The 15,077-nt window shown below is 51.7% G+C and overlaps 2 protein-coding genes and 1 long non-coding RNA gene across 3 annotated transcripts; all 3 read left to right on the forward strand.

The window, feature by feature from the left end:
• Positions 1-446: 446 nt before the first annotated feature.
• Positions 447-9,327, forward strand: LOC4331658 (uncharacterized). Its single transcript, XM_066309068.1, has 19 exons — positions 447-649; positions 743-889; positions 972-1,040; positions 1,189-1,354; positions 1,439-1,667; positions 1,747-2,284; positions 3,670-3,921; positions 4,005-4,151; positions 4,838-4,906; positions 4,989-5,154; positions 5,231-5,459; positions 5,566-6,114; positions 6,589-6,622; positions 6,727-6,915; positions 7,029-7,175; positions 7,651-7,719; positions 7,839-8,004; positions 8,120-8,348; positions 8,437-9,327. The coding sequence occupies exons 1-19, from the start codon at positions 564-566 to the stop codon at positions 8,964-8,966; spliced, it is 4,011 nt and encodes a 1,336-aa protein (XP_066165165.1). The 5' UTR covers positions 447-563; the 3' UTR covers positions 8,967-9,327.
• Positions 9,328-9,412: 85 nt separating this feature from the next.
• On the forward strand, positions 9,413-9,991 carry LOC107280434 (probable tRNA-splicing endonuclease subunit Sen2). The gene is made up of 2 exons (XM_026024430.1): positions 9,413-9,828; positions 9,970-9,991. Exons 1-2 carry the CDS (start codon positions 9,413-9,415, stop codon positions 9,989-9,991), a joined length of 438 nt encoding a protein of 145 aa, XP_025880215.1.
• A 1,010-nt stretch (positions 9,992-11,001) lies between these two features.
• On the forward strand, positions 11,002-13,560 carry LOC136355743 (uncharacterized). The gene is made up of 3 exons (XR_010740068.1): positions 11,002-12,752; positions 12,846-12,962; positions 13,486-13,560. It is a non-coding gene; the product is annotated as an uncharacterized lncRNA (long non-coding RNA).
• Positions 13,561-15,077: the final 1,517 nt, after the last annotated feature.

The raw sequence follows: 15,077 nt of genomic DNA on the forward strand, positions 1-15,077 counted from the left end.
ACGGCGCCAGAGAGGCTGGCGCCGTCCCGTTGGATGACGGCGCCAGCCACTCTGGCGCCCCAAAAAGGACTATTTCTGGGATAAGTTTTTTCAGGGGTCTATTTATGAAATAAGTTTTTCAAAAGGACCAAAATGTGAAAAATCCAGGTCAGTTGAGGGAGTCAAAGTGATCTTATTCCATTAAAAAAAAAGGAAGGAAATATGGTCCACATCCAAACACACTAGCCAACAGTTTGGGCCGTACAAAATTCCCATTTCCGTCACGACTCTGACTGCCCTCGCTAATCCAATTTCCGCATGTTCGTGTACAAGGTCGAATCCACCAACCTGACTTCTTTTTCGTCGCATCTGCTTCAGTAAGTCCAGTGCCGATCACTCCCAGTCTCCCAGGTCCCAAACACTTGCTAGCCTATCTATATATGCGGCCACGAGCAGCACTAGATTTCAGTGAGCAAAGAAGCTTTACTCAGTTAGTGTTTGGTCTTAATTAAACACTGGCCTCCCAATTGATTAAGAGTACTCAGGGGGAGTACTGACTACTGAGAATCTAGCATCGATCAAGCATGCAACAAAAGGAAGCCGGCGAGGAAGCCGTCGTCGTCGTGGGCGCCGGGATCGCCGGCCTCGCCGTGGCTCTCGGGCTGCACAGGTGAGAGGAGCCACCGGTGAGCCGGTGATGCGTATTGCTCTGTGTGTTGGCTGCCGCAGGTTAACTCGAGATGATGATCTGCTCCGCGTGCAGGAAAGGGGTGAAGTGCTCGGTGCTGGAGTCGTCGCCGGAGCTCCGGGCGTCGGGGTTCGCCTTCGCGACGTGGACGAACGCGTGGCAAGCGCTTGACAACCTTGGGGTGGGCGACAAGATCAGGAAGCTTCATCTGCATCTTCAGGAGTATGTAGAAAAAGAGAGGAACACTTGTAGGTGTGGTGAAAATGTAAAATAGTGACTGATTCTTGGTCTGAATTGTTCACAGGTTGCATGTCTTCTCTTCGTCTACGGGAGAGATAACACGAAGAGCGGATCTCACGGTGCAGGGGAAACGGTAAGATGTCATGTTCTCTCCCACTGATCTCTACTGATGACTATTCACCTTACACTCTAGGCCATACTTGCATGTCGTTTTGCTTCCACGGGCCACACGTTCTTGTATTGAACCGTACCGAAATTTTGGATCCTTCGCTTGGATGCAGAGGACCCAATGAACTGCGCTGCGTCAGGCGGGACTGGCTGCTCCGAGCACTAGAGGAAGAGCTACCAAAAGGCACCATCCGTTACTCCTCCAAGATCGTTGCAATCGAAGAGGATGGCAACGCCAAGATCATACACCTTGCCGACGCCGCAATTCTCAGAGCAAAGGTAGGAAAAAAAACAGAGTAATTCCCTAGAAACTGTGTTTCATTCATAGAGCAAATGCCACTGAAATTAATGACGGGGGTGCAGGTGCTGATCGGCTGCGACGGGGTGAATTCCGTTGTGGCAAAATGGCTGGGGCTCACAAAGCCGTCGTCCTCGGGGCGCTTGGCGACGAGAGGCCTCGCGCATTACCCTGATGGCCATGGATTGGACCCAAGGTTCAAGATGTTCGTCGGCCATGGCTTCCGTGCTGGCGTGATCCCCTGCAACGAGACTGATGCCTACTGGTTCTTCACCTGGTCTCCTTCCGAACACGGTCAGTCTCGTCACTATCAAGTGTCAACTATGTCAACAATGGTGATCTGACAGGTGATCAGTGATTGATCGGTGTTTAGTTGCCGTTCCAGAAAGTAATGGCGTCGAGGAGAGCGCGGAAAAGATGAAGCAGTTCGTGCTGACCAAGCTGAGGAGCTCCAAGATCCCAACCGAGGTGCTCGAGGTCGTCGAGAGGAGCAACATAAACGACGTGGTCGCGTCGCCGCTGCGTTTCCGGCCCCCGCTGTCGCTCCTGCTCGCGAGCATCAGCAAGGGGAACGCGTGCGTCGCCGGTGACGCGCTGCACCCGATGACGCCTGACCTTGGCCAGGGCGGCTGCGCGGCGCTCGAGGACGGCGTCGTGCTGGCGAGATGCCTCGGCGACGCCCTTCTCGGCGGCGGCGGCGCCGCCGAGAGCGAGAGGATCGAGGCGAGTCTACGTGAGTACGCTAGAATCCGGCGGTGGAGGAGCGTCGAGCTCGTCGGGACAGCCTACGTCGTCGGCATCGTGCAGCAGAGTAACAATGCGGTCATCAGCTTTCTGCGGGACAAGTGGTTGGCCGGAGTGCTCGCCGGAAGGCTTCTGAAAATGGCGGACTATGACTGTGGCAAGCTCTAAAACGTGGGAACTCAGTTTTGTACCCAAGTTAATAAGATTACGAAATGGATTTTGTACCCATGTGTCTGAACAAATGATGGAATTGGATTTTGTGATAAAAGCTGCCTCAAAACATGTATGGGTTTAGGTCTAAATTTTGTGGATAAGGATGGGAATCTATATTTCTAGGACACTAGTAGGGATAAGGTGTTGAGCGCAAAAATGGAAGAATTAAAAAGTCTCAGTTGACCATAGTAGGAACAATAGTATGACTGCTTAAGTTGTAGTCACAGGGATTGCACATGAACCAAATCCCATCGTAACGGTGCAATGCAACCGCTATAGTAACGGGCTGTAGCACTTGATTTGCACTTTTGATCTGAAAAAGAATGGATGAGATACCATGGAGTCACTAACTTGCAGTCCTAGCTATGGCTGCATGTGATCTCAATCCCGAAGCCCATACGACTTGATGATTGGGATGAGGTTTATTTGCCAAATATAGCGGGGCCAACAGGAGAGTAGGATCGTTGGTGGTAGCTAATCCTATGAACTCTCTAGTGCCAATGCTACAACTGTAGCTACAACCAGGGGCGGATCCAGCATGAGAGCGGCGGGGTCTCGAGCCTCCACTACTGACGTAAAGACTATGAAAGACCCCACAAAGACCCACTACATTTTTTTTACCATATGTAGATGGGAGGGGGGACTGTAACTTATCTAGTTTGCTCAGACCCCACTGCTATTTTTTTCTGGATCCACCACTGGCTACAACCACCAACCACATAGGATCACTCATTAAGCCATTCAACTAAATAAGTTAACCAATGAAATTGATTTGCTTGAATTGGAAAAAGGCTTTGGTTGATCAGCCTAAACATATGGCTTACCCATGAGGCTCTAAAACTTTCACTATCAGCAAGTTTGAGGACATAAAAATGATCACCATACCCTGGGTCTGTGCTGGATGAGACCATTGTCATTTTGTCAAGTAAAACCTTGATGAAGGTGCATCCGTGGCGGCAGTGGTTACTACTCCTCCTATAGTTATAAGACGTTTTGACTTTGGTCAAAGTCAAACTATTTTAAGCTTAACTAAATTTATAGGCAAATATAGTAATATTTATAATATTAGATTAGTTTCATTGAATCAATAATTAAATATATTTTCATAATTTATTATCTTTGGTTGAAAATTTTACCATATTTATCTTTAAACTTAATTAAACTTAAATAGTTTGACTTTAACCAATGCCATAACGTTTTATATTCCCATTTACTTTTTCCCTGGAGGCTGCTATCTTGCCGCAAAAAATGTGTCCAAGATATTGTAAAACAATGAGAAGGCACGTCCCGTTCGACGTCTGTCCACTCTCACCGGACCGTAGTGGCGCATCATCATCAGCGATGACGTCAAAGTGCCTTCACTGCTGGCCTGCTGCTCACTCACCCTCGCCGTCGCAGCAATCATATTTAAACTCCTGGCGCTCACTCGATTTGCTCACAGCATTTATTCTCATCTCTTTCCTGCAGCCAAGTCAGTTTGCATTCGCACAAAGCCAGTTGCAAGCATGCAGCAAGAACAGGCAGACGGCCGGGAGATCGTCATCGCCGGCGCCGGCCTCGCCGGGCTCGCAGTGGCCCTCGGACTGCACAGGTACACAACCTTTTTTGCTTCTGAGTGCCTAGCGACGTGTTCCAACTCCATGGGAGCCGATCGAAGTGCGGCACTGCGTGCAGGAAAGGACTGAGGAGCGTGGTGCTGGAGTCGTCGCCGACGCTGCGGACGTCCGGGTTGGCGTTCATCACATGGACGAACGCCTTCCGCGCGCTTGATGCCCTTGGGGTAGGCGACAAGATGAGGAGCCAGCACCAGCAGATCCAGAGGTATGTAACAGATTCAGAGGCAGTAGGAGACTCTGAGTCACTGAGATCTTGACCTCCAGGTCAGAGTACAGTAGTACTAACTTTTTTCTCCTGCCACTTTATCATTATCTGAATGTGTGAGGGCAAGTTTTATGATAGAGATAGTGGTCACATCTAATTTTGTCTAAATCATCTACACATTAATTTAGATGTAATACATACAATAGATTGCATCTACTTACACTACACCCAACCAATCAACTTATCTCTTTTTCTCTCATTTCTTGAAATTGGTGTGGAGGTTGCCCCTTGCATGAGAGGTGGCTGCTCCCCTCTCTCTTCTCTTCTCTCCACATCATCATATAAGTCTACATGACTTCTTGAAATTAGTGATAAGGGGCTCATAGTACTTGCCCTGAGGCCTTGGGTTGACTCAGCAGGGTGACCGAGGTCCTAAAGTAGAAGTCCTAACTCCTAAGGCCTCGTTTAGTTACAAACGTTTTCTTCGAACTTCTAATTTTTCCATCACATCAAAATTTTCATACACACAAACTTCCAACTTTTCCGTCACATCGTTTCAATTTCAACCAAATTTCTAATTTTAGCGTGAACTAAACACACACTAACTGTAACTGTTACTGTATGTCTGTATCATACGGTGTACAGTACGGATAAGCCTGATTTTTTCTCTCCATGTTTGTTCTTAGGTTGAATGTCATGTCTTCAGCTACTGGAGAAATAGTGCAAGAAATTGATCTGAGGGCGCAAGGCAAACGGTGAGAACTGAGAAGATATATCTGTCTACTCCCCTTCCCCCCTGTCGTGTGATGCGCACACCTGAAAACACCTGTGACGCAGGGGAACCCATGAGGCACGCTGCGTGAGCCGCACCGCGCTGCTACTGGCGTTGGAGGAAGAGCTCCCAAGAGGCACCATCCGCTACTCCTCCAAGATCGTCTCGATCGAGGAAGACGGCAACGCCAAGATCCTCCATCTGTCTGACGGATCGACTCTCAGAGCAAAGGTAAAAACACATGGCGTGCGTGCTGTCTCTGTCGATCGATCGGTTGCTGAGGAGGAGATGGTGGCGATGGATGCAGGTGCTGATCGGGTGCGACGGGATCAACTCGGTGGTGGCGAGATGGCTGGGGCTCGCGAAGCCGTCGGACTCGGGGCACACGGCCACGCGCGGACGCGCCAAGTACCCGGACGGCCATGGCTTCGAGCCCAGGTTTCTGCAGTTGGTCGGCCAGGGATTCCGTGCAGGCATGGTGCCCTGCAACGACACCGACGTCTACTGGTTCTTCACGTGGTCTCCTTCCCCAGATGGTCAGTCACCTGAGCTGCCAAGATCCAAGTGTCGAACACTCGATCGGCTGCAAGGAGGACATGAACACTGAATCGTATTACTGATTAATGCCGTGTCTTTTGACAGATAAGGATGTCGACAAGAGTTCAGCCGCGACGAAGCAGTTCGTGCTGACAAAGCTCCGGAGCACGAACGTGCCACCACAGGTGCTCGAGGCGGTCGAGCGGAGCGAGATGAACGACGTGCTCGCGGCGCCGCTGCGGTTCCGATCGCCGCTGTCGCTCCCGTTCGCGAGCATCAGCAAGGGGAACGTGTGCGTCGCCGGCGACGCGCTCCACCCGACGACGCCGGACCTGGCGCAGGGCGCGTGCACGGCGCTGGAGGACGCCGTCGTCCTGGCGAGGTGCCTCGGCGAGGCGCTGCTGCTCCGTACCGGCGACTGCGCCGCCGAGGAGAGTCACCGGGTCGTCGAGGCCGCGCTGCGCCGGTACGCGGACGCCCGGCGGTGGAGGAGTGCGCAGCTGACCGGTGCGTCGTACGCGGTGGGGTTCGTGCAGCAGAGCGACCACCCCGCCGTGGGCTTCCTGCGTGACAAGCTGTTGTCCGGGGTGCTCGCCAAGACGCTGCTCATGATGCCCGACTACGATTGCGGCACGCTCTCGAGTTCCGGTGCTTGTTGACGTGATTTGGGTTTTGGCCGCCGCCCAGCTGCAAGTCTGCAACCTGTAATCATATCGTCGTGCTGTTTGTGATGTTTGTCTGTATGTGCTCCGTCTGTTTTACTGTTCCGTCACGTGTCAATGATCCCAAACCTGTGAAACGCTCCTTTTTGTGTGCAGAAAAATAAAGTCGAGTGCATTTGGGTTTTTGGTCGGATATCGAAAATTCCCGTGTCAACCCGGAGGGGAATGGGCACTGCTTGCGAGCATACCTGCTGCCTCAACAATTCTTTTTGGGTTTATTCACAAGCCGCCCTCGTGGCTGTACTCGTACTACGATTCTAGTACGAAACAGCCCTGACAGTTCCTTTGTGCCAATCATTGAACCCGGGAATGCTGGATCCTCTGTAATCAGACTTGCGCGCAACGTTACCAAATCGATCGAGAGGACTAACATGGACCAATTGACCAATATTTCGATGTGTACTAGTCATACAAGAATTCGTGAAAGCCGCCATGTTCCAGTTTGTTTCACCGCTGGCATGACGGATGGACGCGCCGCCTCGTTGGAATCCGGTCTTCTCCGTCCAATCCAACCACCCCTCGACCGTTTTGCTACAAAATGAAGGCGCATCATAGAAAACCCTGAACTGGTTCAGCAGCAGTACAGCCTTCGACCATCCTCACTCTGTTTCCACTTGCGAGCGACACCAACCGCGGGTGGGGGTTCGCGAACAATGGAGGGCTCGGGCGTCGAGGGCATCGTCATCGCCGGCGCCGGCCTCGCGGGGCTCGCGACGGCGCTCGGGTTACACAGGTAAGCCTCTGTGCCGACCGTTTCGCCTTGATCTGCTCCGCGTTTGCGCGCGCGCGCGCGGATCGATCTGGAGCTGATGATCGAGCTGGGCCGGCGGTGCGTCCCGTGTGCAGGAAAGGGGTGAGGAGCCTGGTGCTGGAGTCGTCGGCGACGCTGCGGGCGTCCGGGTTCGCGTTCACGACATGGACGAACGCCTTCCGCGCGCTCGACGCCCTTGGTGTCGGCGACAAGATCAGGGAGCATCATCTGCTCTACGAGAGGTGAGCAGCCACTTGCTTTACCAATCCCTTCCCTTCTAGTTGTAGATCCAGATAATAGCCAGACAGAGACAGTGGAACAGACGAACAGTGGAGTCCGTTGACCGTCACGAAATCACAACAAATCCTAACGCGAGTATAATAATTCTCGTTTAAGCGAAATCAAATTTACAGCCCAGCTCGTTTGATAGGCCATCCTGGGCCGTACTGATGAACCTGATTTTAGGTCCATATGCTGGGTCAGTCTGCCAGTGCCTGGTCTGATGTACTAGACCTTATAAGTTTTGGGCTTTTTCCACAATCCCACTCCGTGTCTGAGCTCTGAACTTGTGTGCTTACACTGTCTCTTGCTCCTTCCAGCCCATCTTTTGAGTTTACCCTTCGATTAACCTACTGAAGTTGCAGGAGTAATCTGTAACTCTTAAGACTAAAGAGTTTGTGATCGACTGAAGTTGTGACTTGTCGTGCTTGTTGGCAGGCTGTTGGCCTTCTCTGCATCCACGGGAGAGCCTGCCGCGAAGTTGAGTCTAAAGATGCAAGGGAAAAGGTACAGTGTCTGCAACTACCGCTAGCTGAGACCTGAATGTTAAAATTTTGTAACAAAATCATACTTATACGAGTAAACACCTGAAAACTGAAATCGTCGTTGTGTCGTTACTTCGTCAGTGGACCGCATGAGATTCGGTGCGTGAAGCGCAACTTCCTACTGGAGACTCTGGAGAACGAACTGCCGGAAGGCACCATCAGGTTCTCTTCCAAGATCGTCTCGATTGAGGAAGACGGCAATGTCAAGCTCCTACATTTGTCCGATGGCTCAACGATAAGAGCAAAGGTGTGTGAGATCAACAATGGCTAGATGCAACCTTGATTGTTCATCATCACTTGTACCTCTCTTCTTCTCACTAAGAGCAGCCATGGCCTGATGCATTACTGTGCTTTTTCTGAAGGTGCTGATAGGCTGCGACGGCGTGAACTCGGTGGTGGCGAAGTGGCTTGGCCTGCCAAAGCCGATCCTCTCAGGGCGCTCGGCCACCAGGGGCCTCGCTGAGTACCCGGCCGGCCACGGATTCGGCCCGGAGATCCTGCAGTTCATCGGCCAGGGCTTCCGCTCCGGCGTGCTCCCCTGTTCCGACACCTCCGTCTACTGGAACTACACCTGGTACCCCTCCCCGGATGGTGCGGACCATTGCTAGTTACTTCCCCTTGACGAGCAGCAACAATGGCGGATTAATTCGCTGATCAATCTGTCACGTGTGGTGTGCAGACGGCGACGCGGAGGAGAGCGTGGCCAAGATGCGGAGCTACGTGGTGGCGAAGCTGAGGGCGGCGAGGATCCCGGCGGAGGCGCTGGACGTGATCGAGCGGAGCGAGATGAGCGACGTGGTGTCGTCGCCGCTGAGGTTCCGGTCGCCGCTCGCGCTCGTCCGCGGCAGCATCAGCAGGGGCAACGTCTGCGTCGCCGGCGACGCCTTCCACCCGACGACCCCCGAGCTCGGCCAGGGCGGCTGCGCGGCGCTCGAGGACGGCGTCGTCCTCGCCCGGTGCCTCAGCGAGGCCTTCCTCGCCGACGGCGCCGAGCACGACCCGGGGTACGAGGCCGTCAAGGCGGCGCTGGAGAAGTACGCCGAGGAGAGGCGGTGGCGCGGCATCCGGCTGATCACGGCGGCCTACGTCGTCGGCTTCATCCAGCAGAGCACCAACCCGGTGATCAAGTTCCTCAGGGAGAAGTTCTTGTCAGGATTGCTGGCAAAAACTATGATCGCCATGGCTGATTACGATTGCGGAAAGCTATGATTCTGTTCACGAGAAATCAAGAACCCAAGAAGAGAAGAAAGAAATCAGCGGTGAGCGGGAACCGTCTTTAATTAGCACATGGAGCAATCTTGTGATGTTGTTAACCAAGCACGAGGGGGCGAGCTTAAAGTCCACCGTACAACGTACTAGTATCACACACTCGGCAGATGCTCAAGGCAAAGTCTTATGTACGGGGAAGAGTAGGAGAGAGTGGAGAGAGTATGAGAGGTAGGGCCGTATCAGGGGTATTTTGGCAGATTATTTATGTATCTATGCTTTACAAATTAACATGTTCGATAAATTAGTGATGTATGTAGTGAATCTCCATTTGTTGAGGTATTTGTTTGGACAACTTTGTTTACTTATTGCTTTATTGTCGTTGCTATTCACTACAGCATTTGACCACGCATCAATTTTAGTCCATCCTCTGCGAGTGTGTTCAGCATATGGATTTGTCAGGTCCAAGATGGAAGAAGGGCAAAGATGGCAAGGACTTCTTAGCACTAGCAGCAGCTAATCCCATGTCAGTCATTGTTGCTGAGCTCAATGCCTCATTCATAAGCTCAAAGCCTGTGGCAATTTTGTCAGGTCCAGGTGGCGGTGCCATTCTTGGAGTTGAGCCAAAACAAGCCGTGATCCTAAACCGTGCTGCCTTTGGCCACGCCGTCGAAATTGCTGCGGCACAGAAGCACTGGTTCCAACTTAGCCCTGAGGAGGTCTTCTACCTATGCCATGTTCTGAACTGCATCAGGGTTGAGTCACGGGACAAGAAGCAGATGAGTGAAAAGCAACTGTGGAATCACTTCAGGTCCATGTCGGAGTCCTTTCCAGAGATGTACAAGGCTTACTCGCATCCGAGATTGTCACGACCTCATGGCACCAACAGAGTTGGGTGTAAACGAGAAAGTGTAGATTCCTGTTTACCCTTGAGAGTGAGCCTAAGAGTAGATGTCAGGATGCATATAAGGTACTTTTTCTCTATTTCATTGTATTCTTGCTGTAGGACTCTGGTCGGCCTTTCATAGTGTTCGACCATCACCACAAATATTTACATCTTTGCCATCATGGGCTTACATAAAGTTACCGTATTACTCTTAGTGATCCATAGGCCCTAGGGGTATAATAGTACTTTGCTGGTGGTCCCTAGGCGACATCTGGTGCCAGCTGGTTAGAGTAGTCGAAGTGGTCCCCACGGTTATTTTCCTCGAATGAGTCAACTACTCGATAAGACTTTTCCTTCTTTTCTTGTTATTTCAGCTGTCTTGGCCGCACCAGAAAACTCGAATATACTTTCCCATTATCTTGGCGCCTTGTCACTCCCTAGAAACCTGCTCGGATACAACTATTAGGAAAAATAATGTCAGGTGGATGATGTTGGCTCGAATACATCTGTCTACTTGACATTAACTCGAATGTACTTTTCCTCGTAACGCTGTTTCCTTTGGGTAAAACATGTCCTAAAAGAACTTTTCTATAAAGAGGAGAACTTCATTCGAGTTTTTATATTTTAGGGGAAACTCTCTGAGTATTTTATCTTTAAGTAGACTTTTTGGGCGAAATGTGTTTTTGCCTTTTTTTTTGGGGGGGGGGCAAAGTTTACCACTTGCTACAACAAGCCCCTCACGGATAAGGGCGGGATGTTTTCGGCCGAAACCGTGGTCAGAAATATGTAAGGGATAAACTGTCGTCCCCCTGTTTTGGGCGAAAGCACATGTGAGTTTTTGTATTATCTTCTTTCTTAATTATTTATTATTATTTTTTATTTATTAATTTTTTGTAATTAATTTTTAATTAATTTTTTTACTAGTAAACCACGTGTCAAATGCTTACGTTCATGGACGAGACGACTCAGACAAGGGCACCGATAAGCACGAAGGAAAATCGTGCGTCGTCGGCGGTGCTTATCCGGACATACTACGCGAGTAGGGGATGGGGCCACTTCGGTTTTCATGCCTAATTATTGATAGGTGGGCCCCACGAAAACACGCACACGCAAAACAGCTATATAAGCGCCCGGGGGTCGCTTTCCTGGCCCATTGTTGCGCCCGTCTTTGTCTCGTTTGTCTCGAATACTCTCCTCTCTCAAACACTTCCGTATAGACACGCCTTTCGAGTTTTCTGCTTCGAGAGTTTCTGATTCGAGTCTTCTCAGCGACCATGGGGAAATCCAAAAAACCGGCCTCAAAACAGAAAGCGAAGAAAACATCTTCCGGTCTTGGTCCATCGATTATCTCTGAAAAGCGGCTCAATAAACTTGTTTCAAAAGGTGCCATTGCTAGTCTCAATCTAGTCATTCGTCCTGCTGGTGAGTTGATGTAACGCCCTGATTTTCGATCGGGATTAAAAATTATTAAATAATGTATTTTTTAGAAATTAAATATAAGTTAAATCAATTTAATCAAGTAAAATAATGGGAGAATTAAAATTTCCCCTTAAAAATCATTGGCCGGGAATATTTTGTAATATTCTTGTGCCCTAAAATACTCTCTGAAATTTCCCGCGAATTTTCGGAGCCCAAGTAACATTATCAATACAAAGTTCATTTAATCAATTAAAATAAAAAGAAAACCAATTTAAATTCCCCTTCTTTCCCTTGGGCCGGTTTCGGCCCAAGTCTGCTTTGCCTCCCCGCGGCCTGGGCGCCCTCCCTCTCTCTAAGGCCGGCCGCCCCGTCCCTTCTCCCCTCGGGCCTCCGGCCCAGATCGCCTCCCTCTCGAAGTTTTTTTTGCGTCCCCCAACCGACCTCCTCTCTCTCCCTCTGGCCGACAGGTGGGACCCGAGACCCCACCTGTCAGCTCTTCCTCCTACCTCCGGCCAACCGCCATGGCTGCCGTTGCCGCCCACGATTGCCGCCGAATCCGCCCACCTCCTCCACTCCGCACGCCCGCACCCGGCCGTGGGACTCTGCCGCCCCACGTCCTCCTCATTCCCCCACCTCTCCCGCAAAATCCGGCCGCCACTTCCCCACGTCGCCGCCACCTCCATCCATCGGCCATTGCCGCCCAAATCCAACTCACCCCGGCTCCATCTCACCCTCCCGAGCCTATATAAACCCTCCCCGTGCTCCCCTCGTTCGTTTTCCCTCCTCCCCCGAGCTTCCCATCGCCTCCCTCGCTCTCCCCGCGTCGCTCCCGCGCGCCGCCGCTCGCCGGCGACCCTCCAGTCGCCCTCCACCGCCGCTAAAGCCACGGCCGCACGCCGCCGTTGGTCCCACCGGCTTCGCCGCGCTATGCCGCACCTCGGCATCCACTTCATTTTCCTCCTCCACCGCCGGAACCACCTTCCCACCGCGAGGCCAAGCCACTACCGCCACTCACCGCCTCCAGCCGCCCGCTACTGCCGCCCTAGGGGCCGCCGCGCCGCGCCACCACCGTCATCGGCATCGCTGTGCCGAGCTCTACCCCGGCCCCTACTCTTTTTCCCCTATCCGCCTACGAAACGCCGCCGCCACGTTCACCATCTCTCTCCGTCACCATTGCCGCCTCCAGCCGCGCCGCATCGCCTCTCTGGTCCACCTCGCGCTGCGCCGTCGCCTTCCCCAGCACCGCAGCCATCGTGCGCAGCTCGGCATCCACTCCATCTCCCTCCTTCACCCCCGAAGCACTGCTCCCACCGTGAACCCGAGACGCCACTGCCATTTGCCACCTCCAGCTGCCGCTTGCCGCCACTCCGAGACATCCCCGGCCGTCGCACCTTCCTCCATCAGCTTCGCAGCGACGAGGGGAGGTCCGGCGTTCGCTTCTCGTCGTCGGGAACCCACCGGAGCTCCGTCCTCCTCGCGCGCCGGTAAGCTCCACCTCTCACCTCCTCCTCCGGCCGGCGATTCACACCGTCTCGGGCCACTTGTCCCCATCCTAACCTCTCTACCACCCTCCCTAGGTCGTCCCGCGCCTCGGCCATCCTTTCCGCACCACTGGTCGTTGCCCGAGGCCGCCCCCGCCGTCTTCTCGAGAAGGCATCGCCGCCGCCCGTTGCCCCTCGCCGCCATGGCGCTCGGTGAGCTCTCCCTCTGTTTCCCCTCCTTTTCCCCCTCCTCCGCCGTCCCCTTGCCCGCGTCGTGCCGCCGTCGCCGGTCGTCCAGCGTGTGCCGCCGCCGCCTTGTTGGGTTGGCCGGCGAGCCAGCCTCCCCTTTTGTCGATGAGGGTCGCGCTCGTGGACCACACCCGTGGTCTCGGTCCACGGTGCCGCCCCTGCCGCGGTGGACCGTGTCCACCGTGCGCCCTCCCCTAGTCTCGCTGACGTGTGGGGCCCGCTTGTCGGCACCCTTCCCCTTGCTGCCGTCAGCGCTTATCATTTCCTTTGGAAAAATATTTAATAATTGCTCGATAAATTGGTATTAATTATAGAAATTCATTAAAATGGCTCAAAACTTCTAAAATTCATATCTAATTCATTCGAACTCCGAATTGAGCCATTCAACTTGCAAAATTCATCTAAAATTGAGCTCTACATGTTTGTTTACTTTTTATATACTGTTTTCTTGGTGTTTATTAGTTTTTTTTCTCGTTTTGTGTGCCAGCGAGTAGATTCTGTTGTTTCGGAAGTTCGCAGTCGCAAGGATCAGAGTTCAGAAGATTGTTGTGAAGAAGCAAGGCAAGTCACACATTCCCCTTGAGCATGTTGATCCCAATTTATAAATTTTTTACCGTTTGCAAATAAACATGCATGTTTTGCTAATTACATGGGATCAGGGTTTTACCTATCTGTTTGCTTGTGCCATGTTTACTTTATATCTGTCCTTTGTCAATATTGGATAATAAATCGACTAGCTTATGTTACTTATGTGACCTAGCTAGAACTATATGCTTAGCCATGCTTAATTACCACTTGCTCAGTTGATGGGATAATTGCAGTATTAGACCTTTTTAGCAACAGAACGAGTTGCATGCTCGAGACACCTGGCCATGTTTCAGTGGTCGTAATTATCCAACTAAAATGTAACTGAATGGTGGGCTATGGGTGCATGGTTTTGCTAGTCGTACCCATGGCAATTAAGGACCGGTTCGCGGGAAATCCTGGAAGAATTTCTCGTACTTACCATAAGCTAGCGTGGGCAACGGCTAGGCCTGTAGTGTAGCTTTCTTCTAGTTGACGCATCCAGGCAAGGGTGGGCGTGATGGAGCAGGGCGGGCCCTGCGACGGCCTCTGTCGCTTCCGGATTCACCTAGGCACGAGAGGGGACTGCCCGTTGCCTGCTGGGGACGGGGGTGAAACCTGAGGTGTGGTGTGCTTGGCTAGAGGGGGTTATGCGAAGGGTCCTGTCACGGCCTCTTTCTGGTATGTCGTGGTGGCATGTCGGCGCACGGAAACGTGTCGTGGGGCTGTGTCTTGTGGGTACAGTTGTACACCTCTGATCAGAGTAAAACTATTCGAATAGCCGTGACCGTGGTTATGGGCGGTTGACCAAATTCACCGTGATTAGTCTCACACTTAATAAATCGACCCAATGCACTGTAGTTCAGGTGGGTTGGTTGGGCCTGTTCAACGTGGTGTAGCGTTGATCAGTGGAGATTTAATGTTACTTTAATTACTCAACTGTTTTACTGTTTTGTTCAATAAAATGCTTTACAACCGCCTTTATGCAAATAGCCATAAACAGTCCTTGTGTTCCCCTTGCACATCTGCATCGTTGGTGTGGCTTGCTGAGTACGGTGGTTGTACTCAGCCTTGCTATTATTCCCCCTTTTCAGAAGTGTAGTGCTTCTGAGCTGAAGATGAAATTAGAAGACCAAGGCTCAGACCCCAGTTGAGTTTTGCCTTTGGAGTAAAGCTGAAGCCCCGCTAGGATTGCCTTTTTCGCTGCTGCTGTTTTTGTTTCGGTGTGAGGACTAAGTGCCTCTTCTGTAAGTAATTTTCGCTTTATTTACGTTTGGAACTGTTTATTACTTGTCGTTTTGTGTACCCTGGCTGGTCCTGGACAGGGATTTAATACACAAAATAGTCTGGAAATTTGGGCTAAATTTATGGGCGTGACAGTTGAGTCCTTCACCTCGGGCCGGCTACACCTTGGTGTTTGATGATTTTTTTGAAGCTGGCTTCAGGTTTCCTTGCAGTGCATTTCTTGTTGAGGTCCTTAGGCTATATGGACTTGAGTTTTCTCAGCTTACACCA

This window comes from Oryza sativa, chromosome 3 (genome assembly GCF_034140825.1).
Source record: "Oryza sativa Japonica Group chromosome 3, ASM3414082v1".
NCBI classification, from domain to species: domain Eukaryota; kingdom Viridiplantae; phylum Streptophyta; class Magnoliopsida; order Poales; family Poaceae; genus Oryza; species Oryza sativa.